This window comes from Orcinus orca, chromosome 21 (genome assembly GCF_937001465.1).
Source record: "Orcinus orca chromosome 21, mOrcOrc1.1, whole genome shotgun sequence".
Taxonomy (NCBI): Eukaryota; Metazoa; Chordata; class Mammalia; order Artiodactyla; family Delphinidae; genus Orcinus; species Orcinus orca.
In genome coordinates, this window is record NC_064579.1 from 14,583,203 (window position 1) to 14,598,148 (window position 14,946).

Sequence of the window (14,946 nt, forward strand, 5' to 3'; positions counted from 1 at the left end):
TTGGATGTGATGTTTAGAGAAGTGGCTTTTTGTGGATAATTAACAGCTAATACTTAGCCTTTGTCCAGTGAGAGGGTGGGGTGCAGAGGAGAAGTTTGAGGGAAAGGATAGAAGTAAGTTGTCTTGAGGTCTGGATGTGCACCAGATGGGTCTCCACTTGATTGAGCTATGAGCCTAGGATAAGAGAGAACACAGAAAGAGTCCAAGTCCCCAGTAATCAGAGGCAGTTGTGGTAGCCAAAGTCCTTTCTTTTCAAGTATCATGTCTGGATATTCTACTGTGTGAATCACCAAAGAGGTCATATTTGTCTTAGAGAAACCTGGAAATACAAAGAATTTCTTCCTTCAGTGGACCTGAAGCAAAAGTCCTACTTGCTGTTAGAGCTGGGGAAATGTTTAATTTTTCATCACATGTAAAAAGTAACTATTTTTCTCTAAGTGCTCTTCATTCAGTGCTATATTTTGGACTCCATACAGATCCTCAATATATAACAGATAACTGACTAGGCAGAGACAGCAACTTTCCAGGGATAGTATCTTTTTTTTTTAAAGAGGTCAACAGCTGTCAAAAGCTCTTCATTTATGAAAATTTAAGAGGAGGTCTGGGAAGCAAGACTGAATCAACCTTAGTCTCAAATCAAAACACCAAGCTACAATAAGATATTTTTGTGTTATCTTTAATAAGGCATTATTTGTGGATTCTTTCCATTTGGGACGATGGATTTATCAAGAAAAACAACAGTGAAGTAACAATTTTTATTTTTTGTCCAAGGCTCAACCAATTACAGTCATGAATTTTATACTCTCATATCTTATGTCTTAAACTTCCTCTGGCCAACTGGAAATTGCTATCCCTTAAATCTACCTTAAAACCCACTTATTGTAAAGTTGGATTTCTTTAAGGTATCACATTTTACTCTAAAGCCATAATAAAATGATTAAATTTAAAATAGTTTACTCTCTCCCCTACCTTATGGTAGGCTTGACATTGTTTACTCTCTCCCAGTCCTGGGCAATAGGGTTTAGTTTAAGAAAGAGAAAGATATTCATGAGCATTTGGGACAAATTTATAGCCTACAAAGATATGTTATCTTCCTAACCTGCTTTATCACAATCACAAACCTTAACTTTCACCTCTTCAAGTAATGTCAGGACAATTAGGTCTAAGTCAAATGGCCTTTTATCAAGAACACACAGCACGGAAATCTGGACTGACGCTTGGAGGCCACATCTAATACTTTTAATCATTCAGAACTTCATTCAATATATGGAAAAACAACTGGATTAACCAAGAAGGTTAAGAAAACACAATCTTTGACCCATCTATGCAAATGACATAAGTATACAGACTTAGCAAACAGGAAGGAGCCATTAAACACTACTGGGATACCTTCCCTGGATTCGGAGAGGTTTTTTTTTTTTATTGCGGGATGCTATTCTTTTAATCAATTTATGAATATTCTTAATACCAGAATCAAGCAGAAGTTCCCTTTTCCTTAATGTACCCTTTCAAACAGTCTGCCATTTGGTGGCTGTCACATGAGCCCTAGAATGTTTGAACTGCACAGTGTATTTATGTTTTATTATATTTCAAACGCCTGCCTCTAGCATACCTGACACCCTCTCGGACCTCAGAGCAGCCCCGGGCTGCCAGAGGAAATACCAGCAGGCTTTCACCAGGCAGGGCACATTACTCCCCTGCCACTCAGCCTCCCAGGCCCCTCTCCTGCTCGCGCCAGGCCACCTCCGCCAGACAAGCTCCACAGCCGACCCTCACCAGCCGAACAGACCTCGGTGCTTTTGCCTGGTGGTGTTCATCACCACTGATTTCCTGACATTTCAAAGGACCTTGCTTTTCTTTTCAAGGTTAAAAAAAAAAACAAAACCCCACAAAACCTCTCATAAAACCTTATCTAGAAATAACAAGACCAGAAATCAGAGAGGCATTGGAGTTAAAAAACGAAAACAAAAATAAAAAACAAACCCACTCCAGAAACGTTAAGCCCCAGAACAAGGGAGATTGAAATCATTGCCATGACAGTGATGAACTTTATCCAGCTGATGAGATCATGAATTATCCGAGTTAATAACTGTGCCTGTGTATTTCATTGTTTTGCTTTTCAAACCTCTCGTCCTCACCCTCCACCCTTCACCCCTCACCTGCCAGCCGTCTGTCTCGGGTGTTTTTCCAAATGACATCCAGGGCTCTGGCCGTGGAGTCTCGGATGTGATCACTGAAGGACCTCCGGAGAGGGGCTCTCAGGCGCCGCGCCATCACGTTGGCCTCGGGGTCCCCCATCCGCCGCAGCTGCAGAGGACTTCAGCGCAGCCTTGGCGCAGCGACCATCCCTCGGGGCCGCTCCTGCGGAGGTCCCTCCCCGGCTGCGGGCTGTCGCCGTGCCAGGCGGCCGGGCTGCGTGCGCGCCGGGCCCGGGGGCGAGCGAGCCGCGCGCGAGCCCTGCGCCCTCAGGAGCCCGGCATTGCGGCTGGGCTCGCGCAGCTGCCCAGGGAGCGCCGACTGCAGGCGGTCGCCTGGCCGGCCGCCAGGCCCGCGCGGCAGCCACATCTGGAAAGGCTTACAAATGAGCCCACGACACCCTCGCGCAGCTCTCGAGCTGCCTTTGTGGCTGTCTAGATGTTTCTCGCTTCCTGTGTAATCCAGTTACTTGACTTGGTAGAGCTCGGCTGATGCTCTGGTCAATAACGTGTCCCCCTGCCCTGGCAAGCCAGGTCCCCTTGCAGTTTTGAAGGAAAGGCCGGGCAGGAGGCAGAAAAGGGAGGGAGGGGGAGGAGGGGTGGCAGGTAGGGTTCTCTTCCATTCTCAAGGATAAGTCTCACTCACATTTATGTTTTATCAACTCACTTGTGTTTTCAGATTGGGCTGTTTACGGGACAAAATCCAACCTTTAGTCGTGTTTGTGGGAAGGAGATAGGCTGTAATGAACGTTCTTCACATCGGTCTGGATTCCGGCTAGGAAGCAGACACCTGAGTTTTAAACTTAATATTCATCAGCTCCTCGTAATTCCCCTCTAACTATGCTTCTACTTACATTCAGTGGTTTCATCAGATAATTCCAAATAAGGATCAAATGTCCCCTGATTTTGTGAATCTTTTGGTTCCCAGTAAGCAAACTTCATCGTTATAATTGCACATCAAAAATTCTGCCCAAAAGAATTTAAAAAATAAGTAGTGCCAAGCACCATGAAATCAAAATATTGGCCAACTGCTTCTTTTACAAGATATATTCTTGAGTTTCTAAAATGCCAAATGAATCAATTCTCTGCCAATGAATTTGGCTGATTTTTTACCTTTCAATGCATTAATAATCCTCTCTTTTTTTTTTACTGTCCCCTAAATCCAATATTATAATTTTTAGTGTTTGGCATGGAGGCTTAATTATGGCATCAAAACGGTGACAAAGCAATAAAGAGGCATGGACATGTATACACTACCAAACGTAAGGTAGATAGCTAGTGGGAAGCAGCCGCATAGCACAGGGAGATCAGCTCGGTGCTTTGTGACCGCCTGGAGGGGTGGGATAGGGAGGGTGGGAGGGAGGGTGACGCAAGCAGGAAGAGATATGGGAACATATGTATATATATAACTGATTCATTTTGTTGTGAAGCTGAAACTAACATACCATTGTAAAGCAATTATGCTCCAATAAAGATGTTTAAAAAAAAAAAATTATGGCATCAGATAGTATCTAAGGGCTAGTTTGTCACCTTTGCGAAATTACATAATGCTGTAAAAGCACTTCATAAGCATTGCGGCACCGCGCAAATGCTAATGATTATCATAATTATTTTTATACATGAAATCATCTTTCAGTCTCCAAATTTTCACAGCGTGCATCCTCTTTCCCATCAACTTTGACAGCTGAATTATTCAAAGGATGATGATTAAATTAGTGCAATTGTGCTCATGAGTTACAACTAACACTAGTACCACTGCTTATTAGTAACCCATGTGTCCTAAACTGTATTGTTTCCAGATTGTTCATGCTCTACCAACGTGCTTCTGGTAGATACTTACTTCTTTGCCTTATTATTGGGCTGGACATAGATTAGGAGGCAATAAGTACCAGCTGCTGAGGCGTGTAGACCTCTGTGCCTGTGGAAGCCAATCCCAAGGGAAAATTCTCCATAAAATCTCAAAAAATCTGACTAATACCCGGGTCCATTTTAAAGCGAAGTACCCAAAGTCTGTGTGTGTGTGTGTGTGTGTGTGTGTGTGTGTTTCTCCTTCAAAGAAGTCTTGGTACCTTGAAGCAGGTTGACTCATTTCCTGGTCACATGGACCAGGACAGGTCTATGTGGACCCCTTTTGCAGAGGAGCAGCATGAAGCAACCATAGCACTAGCAGCGAACCACACACTGTGTTAGGCATGGGGTTGTTGAGGATGAATAAGACACTGGCTCCGTCTCTGAGGAGGAAGAATCACATTGGCCACAAATAATTTCAAAATAGTGTGATTAGTTCTATGATCGAAGCATGTGCAAAGGAGCACAAAGAAGGAAAAGGTAGCCCGGATTCCTAAATCGTCTTAGGCACTGACTTCACCTGAATTTCTAGAACTATGACAGAGTCAGGGGCATACAGTCATTCCGAGCACCGATATCAACAACTGATTGTCTGAGTCATGCAAAGTGACTGACTATAATGGCACAAGATTTTCTATACCCAAACGCAGAAAGGAAGGGGGAGCAATAAAGGGGAAATAGCATTTACTGAGCACCTATGATGTACCACAAACTCTTCTAGCACTGGCTATAGACTCATGTATATAGACCACTATTGTTGTTATACAGACCACTATCGGTGTTGTTATCTCCACTTTAGAGACGAGGAAACTGAAGCACAGAGAGAAAAGGTCAGATAGTAATTGGCAGATCCAGGATTCATACCCAGAACTGTCTGCATCCAAAGCTCATTAGCCCCCCAATCAATTTGAATGGTCAGAAATGAATGATAGTGATGGTAATGACTCATTAAAACTATCTAGGCTCAGTTGATACTAAGCTATGGGCCAAAGCTCCATAAATCTTATCCAAATAAAATCACCGCTGGACCCATGGTGTAGAGGAAGAAGCCTGAGTTTCAGATGAGTTTTAGGTGATGCTAGCTATGGAAACTCAAGGGCAATGAGTCAAGAGAACCAAGACAATCAAGTCAACACATACTGTCTAATGATGGAGCATTCAAGTCTGAGCTCCAAAGTGTTCCCAAATGACCCTCCTTCTCTGCAGCACTCGCTTTCCAGGACAATACTCCTAGTACTTTGCTTCTTGGAAAAAAATCTACTTATCCTAAGTACAAGTTCCATTAGGTAGAATGACCTAAGCTATCTGAAAGGTTTCTATGTCTTTTAAAAAAGGAAACTTACCAACATAAATGTAACATTTATCGATCGATGATTGGAGAGGAGGAACACAGCTAAATGTTTTCCAGCAAGGTGGGCTTTCATTATTGATTTAACCATAGCCCAAAGTGGGGCTGGCAACTTGGTCCCTCATTTCTAAAAACTCATTAAATCCAAATTTCATTGTGAGGCTATTTCAAGTCCTTATGGATGAATCTTGGCCACATATCATGGGTATAGTGTAAAAACCATTCTAATAGACAGCCAATTTTAAATTATTTTTATTTCTGTTTTCTGTCTGCATTTATTGGCCGTTAGAAATGTTCCACACAGAAAAAGTGCTTTTCAGAATTCACTGTTTATAGAATAACTCCCCAAGTTTTATTTCTACAAATTTGAGATAATCCAAATCTCCTGTAACTGTGAGAGGTGAAGATAGTATGTGATAATTAGTGTTGGTCTCAGCTTGGCAGATGGGAAGAGTGGGAATATGAGAAGTCATTTGGTGTTTTTCAAGATCCCACTGGGAATTTTAAGAGCAGTCAGAATAGCAACATTATGCTCTGATTGCTTTTCAGAGCCTTCTTTTTGTGATAAAGGGCTAGTTTCAGCCATTGGTGGAGCTGCCCTCTGACCTGGGGAAGCTTTGCAAACTCTTCTAGATCCCTGGAGAGCAGAGATTCTTGTCAGTATAGTAAGCTAGAGATTCTGGCTTAAGTACATCTCTAGTATTGTCCATCTAAGAAGATCATCCCACTTTGGTAATGTATTACAGATTTTATCTAATTTTGTCTAATTTATAAATTTCATCTTCTTACTGCAAACAAAACTTTTAATTTTATAGTGTTTCTAGGCACTGTGTGCTTCGATCTAATGACAGGGACATCTTCTTTTCCAAGCCCGTATAACATAAATCCACTTGGGCCTTATGACCTCTCTCATTTGCTGATGTAACTTATTTATGCCTTCTTTGGAGCAGTTAGAACATTTAGGATTACCTGAAGTTCTGGTAGGTTCCTTCAAAACAATGTGAATAATGAAGGGAAATGGAATGTTTATTTAGAGTCACTGCCATGCATGGATCTAGGTCTTTGGTGCAGGAAGGAAATTACTAAAACTCCATTTGGTTAAGTCCTGTGAGTGATCCAGCCTCTGCAACAGGACAGCTGGTTTAGTGAATGACAGTGTCTACCCTGGCCCTACAGGTTGGCCTCAAGGGCTGTAACTCCACAAAGGGAGTTCTCTTCCATTAGGTAGGTATCCAGAAGCCCATGACAAGGAGAATTCATAATATGAAGCTTCTGAAATTCTGGGGAAGGTGTAAATGGTTTCTGTTTGCTCCAGTGAACAACATCTAGCACGTAGATTACATGCTGCCAATGACTGTTTCACTTTGAAATTTGTTTAGTTAGCATGACCATCATTAGTACACTTGCTCTGGCAACTTTATTTCTTAATTGCTTCTGCATTTGGGACCCTAAGGGTTACACTGAATTCGTTGAGAATCTCTTTTGTGACAAACTCAAATGTTCTCAAAGGGCTCAAGTCAAGGTTGTGTACACTATTAGGTATCTATTTATGCTTGATAGACCAATAGACCAAAATGACAATTTTCTTCAAATTGGTGATCTCTGACCTGGGGGCAGACAAAATTCTCCTTAGAAGGCAGGAAGAAAATCTTAGAATCTGTATCTATGTATATAGTTATTTAAATATTTCTATTTTTGTAAAATGTGCAAAGGATATAAGTATAGTGATTTATGATCTAATTTATAAATAAGTGTATATGCTCAGAAAGTTTTACTGATGGGAGTTAGTGATCAAAGAAGTTCAGGGACTGTTTCTCTGCAACTACTGATATATACCAAATCACACTATCTTTCAGAGTAAAATCAACTTGTTTGGGGCATAGTGTTGAATAAATGTAGAAGAGGAAAGGGTGTAATAGAACAGTAAGTGAATATAAGGAAAGAGAGAAAGACTTCCTTTTCTTCTTGACTGATGCAACAATACTTTATTTCCTTTTCAACTATGGAATCTCATTACTATCTATACCTTCTGAAACAAAGTTCACCTGGGCTGAGAAAATTCACCTTGCTTGTGAGAAAGGAAACTGCTATTGACTAAATGTTTGTGTCCCCCCTCACAAATCCATATGTTGAAACCTAATCCCCAATATGATGGCATTAGACGGTAGAGCTTTTAGAAGGTGATGGGGTCATGAGGGTGGAGTCCTCATGAATGGGATTAGTGCCCTTATACAAGAGACCCCAGAGAGCTCTCTTATCCTTTCTGCCATGTGAGGGCTCGGCAAGAAGATGGTGTCTACGAACCAGGCAGTCAGCCCTCACCAGACACTGAATCTGTTTGCACCTTGATCTTGGACTTCCCAGCCTCCAGACTGTGAGAAATAAATTTCTGTTGTTTATAAGCCACTCAGTCTATGGTATTCTGTTAAATCAGCCAAAACAGACTAAGATAGAAACAGGCTTCATTTCAGTCCTGCCCCTTGACGGCTTTGTGATCTTGAGACAGCATTTTCACAACTGCTAAAGAGGGGATTGACTAGTTCGCTGATTCTGGCCCAGAGCAGAAGATGGAACTGGTGAATATCAGAATCACACAGGATAAGGCCTCTCCTATTGAAGTGGAACAAAAAGGTTAAATAATTCTACTGGGCTAGATGGTCTCATTCCACTTCTAAAAATTACCTCAACAGAATCTTAACTATTAGTAAATTAATTGCCCATTTTTATCCTTTCCTCAAGCTATTTTCAAGTGGCTTTGAATATATTTCTTTGGAATTGTTCATTTGTTTATTTTGGTTTACTCCTTTCTCAATTATTTCTTTTTTATTTTCTGTAGTTGACTCATTTTCTATACTGGAATTTTTGGCAAAGAGACAGGAAATAAAAGATACTAGAGAATAGGAAGAGGAAGTAATGATGCTCCCAGAATTTTTTTAATGTAATAATTTCAGATTTTCTTCTATGTTATGATTTCAGAAGGTTAAAATATTTTTAATTTCTATAGAAAAAACAAGGATACCTCACCAATACTAAGACTAAAGAAATAATCATCTATAATTTATATTTCCTTATAAAAGAATAGGAATAATGGTACCATAAATTTTAGGTACAGTAAAAACCTCAGAAGAAAATGATTTCCTTTTTCTTATTCTTCATTTTCTTTTAATTTAAAATTCTTCCTTTTATCCTTTTAGTTTCCTATCCTTCATTCTTCAGTGTAAAATTCCAGTATGTTATTAATTAAAGGAGTCTAGCATTATGACATAGAATTACAGTGATTTCTCTGCTTACTCAGAAGTATATTATGACTACTTGAATTGCTTTTAAATTGTATTAATTTCAATTCATACTAGCTATTTTATGTATATTTTTATTGAGATTGGGACAAAAAAAAATAACCTCTTGCTGATTCTGAATTATAAGACTTCCTTCTGAGAAATAAATAAAATATTCAAATGTTTTATTTTACCTTTATGTAAGTCCACTGCCACAAATCTCGGTAAAGAATGCCAGATAGGATTATCCTCTGGATTATAACAATCAACAATAACCTCAAATAACATGCTACACTAATAATAAAATCAAAAGCAATTTTGGATGATGGCTGAATGGTATATCAAGCATATACATTCAGGCATAATTTCAAAGTCAGATGAAATAGGAATCCAAATATTTGTCTATGTTAATATAACCTATTGATTACACCCTTCCAATAAATGTCATATCTTGTGACAAGACCCAAAACACTGCCAATACTAACAGGCTTGAATGTTTTTGTAAAAAAACTCTTTTACAGTTTGACTTAGCTTTTGTCCATGAAGGGATCCTGCTCATAAACACAACACACACACACATACACACACACACACACACACACACACACACACACACAAATACAAAACACTGTTTTTCAGAAAATGTAAAATAGGTAATGCAGGACTGTAATCTCTGAAAGAAGGTTAAAAAAAACAAATAGATGAGCTATACTGCCCCAACCTACTGTCTGAGAGAAGTTTCTGGGCCACAGAGTAGAAACAGGAAAACCAAACATAACCTGGCAGTCTTGAGGTGAAAAAGATCAGAGTTCGTGGAGACTGAGGCAGCTAGAATTTGCAGGTCAAAGGGAGCGGCATAGAGAGTGAACTCTGCAGATCTGCAGGGGGATCTCCCCAAAGCTTTGACTGAATACTGATTGGCACAGGTGTAAGAAGGAATTCTCCCAAGCCAAGGAAGGAGGTATTGGAAGTCAGTAGGCAGATAACTTCCTGGTCACACAAGGCTAGGATTAGTTTCTGTTCCCACCAGCTGGCATGAAGAGACCTTGTGTAATCTGGGGCACTGGGTGAAATCCCCAAAAGAGTCATGCCTCAGTAGTGGGGCTAAATTAGTGGCAGAAAAATGGCTCCTCTGGATCTGCCAGCAGAAGAAAGGAAATAATAAAGATAAAAGCAGAAATCATGGAAATGGAAAATGGATAAACAATGGGGAAGATCAAATCTGTTTCTTTGAAAAGATCAATAAAATGGATTAATCTCTAGTTGGATTAACTAGAAATAAAAGGTAAGTTTAACAAGGTCACAAGAGTCAAGGTCAATATACAATAATCAATTGTATTTCCATATACTAGCAATGAACAATTGTAATTAAAATAAATATCATTTATGATATTAAAAAATATGAAATACTTAGAGGTAGATTTAACAAATATGTATACAAAAACTTGTACACTAAATGCTATAAAACATTGCTGAGAGAAACTAAAGACCTAAATAAATAGAGAGATATACCATGTTCATGAATTTGAAGATTCAACATTGTTAGGGTATCATTTCTCTCTGTAATCATCTATAGATTCAACACAGAATCAATCAAAGTTCCATAAGGTTCTTTTTTTTTAATTTGAGAAGTTGATTCTAAAATTTATTTGGAAATACAAAGGGCCTAAATGAACCAAAAAGATTTTGAAAAAGAAGAGCAATTTTGGAGGATTTACACTACTTGATTTCAAGACTTACTATAAATTGACAGTAATCAAGGAAGGGTGATACTGATTTAAGGACAGACATATAGACCAATGGAACAAAATAAAGATTCCAGAAATAGGTCCATACCACATGTTCAGTTGATTTTTTATAAAAAAGCCAAGGAAGACAATGGGGTAGGATAATCTCTTTCAATAATGTTGTTGGGACAACTGGGTAACCATATGGGAAAAAATAAACCTCCACCTTTACCTCACATCTTAAACATTAACTCTAAATGGACCATGAGCCAGAGATCTAAATATGAAGAGTAAAACTCTAAGACTTGTAGAAGAAATTTTGTGACTTTAAGTTAGACAAAGCTTTCTTAGGCCTCAATAAGCATGAATCATTAAAAAAAGAGAGAGAGAGAGAGAGAGAGAGAGAGAACAAAATGGAACAAAAACCTCTGTTCTTTTAAAAACACTGCAAAGAAGAGAAAAAGTCAAGCCACTGGCTGGGAGGAAATATTTGCAAAACACATCTAATAACGAATTTGTTTTCGGAATATATAAAGAACCCTTATGATTCAATAACAAAATGGCAAATAACCAGACTTTAACAAAGGGGCAAAAGTTTTGAAATGACACTTTATAAAAGCAGATATATGAATAGCCAGTAAGTACATGAAAAGATGACTGACTTCATTAGTCATTAGGGGAATGAAAATTAAAATCATATTGAAATACCACTACACACTAAAATTAAAAAGACTAACCATACCAAGTACAGTATTGGAGAGGATATGGGGCGGCTGGAATTTTTCTTCATTGCTGGTGGGAATATAAAATGGTTTAACCAATTTGGAAATAGTTTGGAAGTATTTTATAAAGTTAAATATGCCCTTACCAACTAACTCCCCTTCTGGGTATAACACAAGAGAAATAGTAACATGTGTTTACACAATACTTGTATGAGAATATATATAGCACCTTTTTCCATTTATAGGTAATTCTACAAAAGGCATGACTATAGTGACAGAGATGGGCTTGCCAGAGTTTAGGAATGGGGGTGAAGGTGGGGTGAGATATGCTATAAAGTACCTGAGGGATTTTTTGAGGGTAATGAAAAAAAGCAAATTGGAAAACAGGAAAATATTTGCAACATAAGTAACCAATAGAGTGTTACTCTCTATAATAAATAAAGCGCTTCTACAAATCAAAAAGAGCAAAAAAGAAACCATCCAACTGAAAAAAAATCAGTGGATTTTGTGAACAAGCGTTTTGCAGAACATATGGAGGTGATAGAATTGGGAAATAGAAACTCAGTATTCAAATTTTGATCTTGCTGAAAATTCTCTGACAAAAGCAAATCATCAGAACTCTGAATTCTCTGAAAATCAGATACACGCCTTCACAGAGAGGTGGGTAGGGAATTGCTGCTTAGAGAATGATCACTGTCTTGGAGTATGTATACACAGAAATGACATTCCCAGTGCTGTGTTATTAGATCAAATTATATAAGAGAATTATAATAAGGCACTTCAGATGTGATCAATAATAAAATGGATTTGAATAGTATCATGAAAGGCTTATTCTATGAATAGTTATTAGTATCATTTCATGCAGTGTTATTAGTATTGGCATGTTAGTAACCAAAACAATAAAAACATTTCAACTCAATAATGATAGTTTATTATTGAATTGCACTAATATATTAGGATATAATATATCCTAATTGTGTGGCCATATATTCCTTTTCAGCGTACCTAATGGAACTTTTAAAAATGCTTATTTAAGTGAACAGGCATTTTTCTAACAATGTCAGCAAAAGAACATATGGTTTCTTCCTGATAAAAAATAAGCCAAAAATCTCTTCTTGAACATTTTAAACAAGAAGAGAGAAAAAAGGAAAAAAGTGAAACTCTTACTCTTCTGACTGGCTTACAAAAAGCTAAAGAAAGACAAGTCAGAAGAAGAAAGTAAAAAAGAAAAGCCTTGAGAAAAAAAATAGTAGAATTAGGGGAGATGAACATTAGCAATCATTTGCATAAATTAAGCGGTACAGGAAATGACAGTGTGCAAACTTCACTGAAAAAGGGCATCTGAAGTGAAGGTTGAGCTGGTCCCCACTGAAGGAAAAAAAGAAGATGGTGAAGGGCAGTGGAGTTTTTAGCAAGTTCTTCTTTTGGACAAATTCCTTTTCTTTTGTTTGTTCCTACACTGCTTCCCTAAACATGAATTGGAGACTTGGGAAGTTCTGACCCTAATTTTCCCTCACACTCATTGTTACCTTGGGCTTCTTGGTCTCTGAGACTATTCAATGTGTGGCCAGTGGCCACAATGTGTGGCCATCTCTGACCATCTGTCCAGACGGTCAGGGTCTGGACAGATGGTCAGAGATGAGCACAGAAATAGAGAGGAAGCATTTAGAAACATCTGTAGTAGTTTGACAGAGTAATTCTATGTCTGTTGAATCTAATGATAACATACTTTGGCTTCTATTTTTTTCTATTTTGTGTTTTTCCCCCAATTTTATTTTTCTAGCACTCTTTTTTTCATTATATTTTGAAATGATATGTGTCCATGAGAGATTGAAAAACAGTTGGTCACCATAAATAGTTTAGGAAACCCTGCTCTAAATGTATGTATAATACATCTAGAGAAAATGATTGCTTGAGTATTTCAAGGGGGTGATACTTCAGCTATCTTGTATCTACATAGAGAGAAAAAGTAAAACACTGTTTTGTGAAGTGTTTAATCAGCCGCTGAATTAAACAATTGTCAGTATTTGCACATTTCTTGCTATTTGTTGCTTACAAATAAAGCAACATGGGAAGAATTGTTAATATCTCAAATTGGAAATTGAAAAAAAAACATTAAAGGAAATGGAAGTATTTTTTGCCTTTGGAAATTTCACGCACAGTAAGTGGTTCATGTCTACCACCAAGACTATAGATCATCGGTGATGCAAGAACATCCAAAACTGAAATATTTGAAGAAAAACAGAGGATGGATGATGGTAGGAAACAGATCAGGCGATTTTGTCAGTTAGTGTAAAATACGATTGTTTTAAAGTAAGCCTCCTTTTAATCTAGCTAGTTTTTAAGAAATGGTTAGCTTTCTTAGGAGGATGATTTGCTCTAAAATCTTTAGAAGCAGCTCTTTTCTTTAGTTCTCTAAATTCATATGTTATCTCTTTTTTATCTTAATGGTGTCACTTTTTATTTATTATCATGAGCAATGGTCGAATTATAATAAAGCAGAATCCAAGTTTCAAAAGTGTATCATCAAAACAAAAACATAATTCAAAATCTTCTGACTTTTTTCTAACCTCTTCACTAAATCCACTGTGATGTATACATATTAAAAGTCCTCTTCAATAGTGACTACAGTTGCTATCTAATGGGTTTCTGGTATTGTAGCTCATCATTGAAAACCATTTCTGTCTCTTTTTCTAAACTGCTTAATAAAGAGTTAAGAATAAGGATGTCTAGATCTTTGCAGCTGGGTTAATACCACTGATTAATTTTAAAAGATTGACTATTCTTAGTGAAAATTATAATTACTCTCTGAGGCCTGTTGGAGTCTGGACTCATCCCATTTTTCCAATCTTCTCTCCTTCCAAACACAAACTCCGTGCTCCTGCTGGCTGGGCTGCACCATTGCATCACGGTGCCTTGTGCATTCCCACAAGCCTAACTTTGCCAATACCATTTTCCTTGCCTAGAAATGGCTCAGATCGTCCTTTCCAGTTTTTCACAGCTTTCTGTTCCCCCAGATCCTTTCTGGATCACTCCAGCCCAGGTGACCTCTCTCAGCTGAATGTCTAGAATCTCCTGACTTTCTTACCACTTAGCTGTTGCTACTCATCTTGCCCAGCAGCCTGGAGGCATTCTCAAGGGATGTGTCCTCAAGGTCTAGAACAAGGAAATCCTGAGCCAACTAAACAGAAGAGACAGGAAAAGCAAGATATATCCACATCACCTGTTCCCAGTCCTTCCCCTCCTTTAACCCTGGCCCTCAGCTTTTTGGTGGAAGGAAGAGAGAGAAAGAGGGTAAGAATGGGCTGACATTTGCCTGGACTTGGATTAACCTGGAGTAGGGATAATAGGGTCCACTGAGGGGAAGCTGAAGACTGTAGACTTACTAAATAATTATAATATTTACATCAGTTGTCAGCAATATATGGTAGTGATTTTTCAGTGTCACTTGGGCTGTTTCTAGGATTCCAAAATTGCAAATAAGGTATGTTTGTTTGTGTCATTCTTCCATTTCCCTCTCTGAACATCTTCACTCCTGAAATCTCTTCCTTTTCCTTAAGTCATCCAGGCCTTCTGTCATCTGACTGTTCAGAGTCACCACTGCACAGTTTATTCCTTCACCTCCAAATACCCCCCCCATCTCACAGTGGTTGGAATTCCTGTTATGGAGTGCTTGTTAATACTTGCTGGGAGATTCCAAGATGAAGGTCAGCTCTGTGAGAGGAGGAGAGGGGTGTAGGGCTGTAGAGAAATTTATATCTAAAACAAGAACCTGGTCCAGATAAACATCTCCTTATCAAATGTGAGTGAGGGAACAACCAGGACCTCTAG

General features: G+C 38.5%; 1 protein-coding gene across 3 annotated transcripts in view; it reads right to left on the bottom strand.

Annotated features, from left to right (window-relative positions):
* The window catches only part of DLC1 (DLC1 Rho GTPase activating protein), a 404,638-nt gene that overhangs the window by 177,510 nt on the left and 212,182 nt on the right, over window positions 1-14,946 (bottom strand). Inside the window, exon 1 of one of the 3 annotated variants that reach the window (XM_004277161.4) lies at window positions 2,160-2,519. The exons of the other annotated variants lie outside the window; for them this stretch is intronic. Within the exon in view, the coding sequence (XP_004277209.1) occupies window positions 2,160-2,298 (139 nt within the window). The 5' untranslated portion in view covers window positions 2,299-2,519. Of the gene's footprint in view, window positions 1-2,159; window positions 2,520-14,946 lie in introns of those variants that run through there. 3 annotated transcript variants of the gene reach the window in all.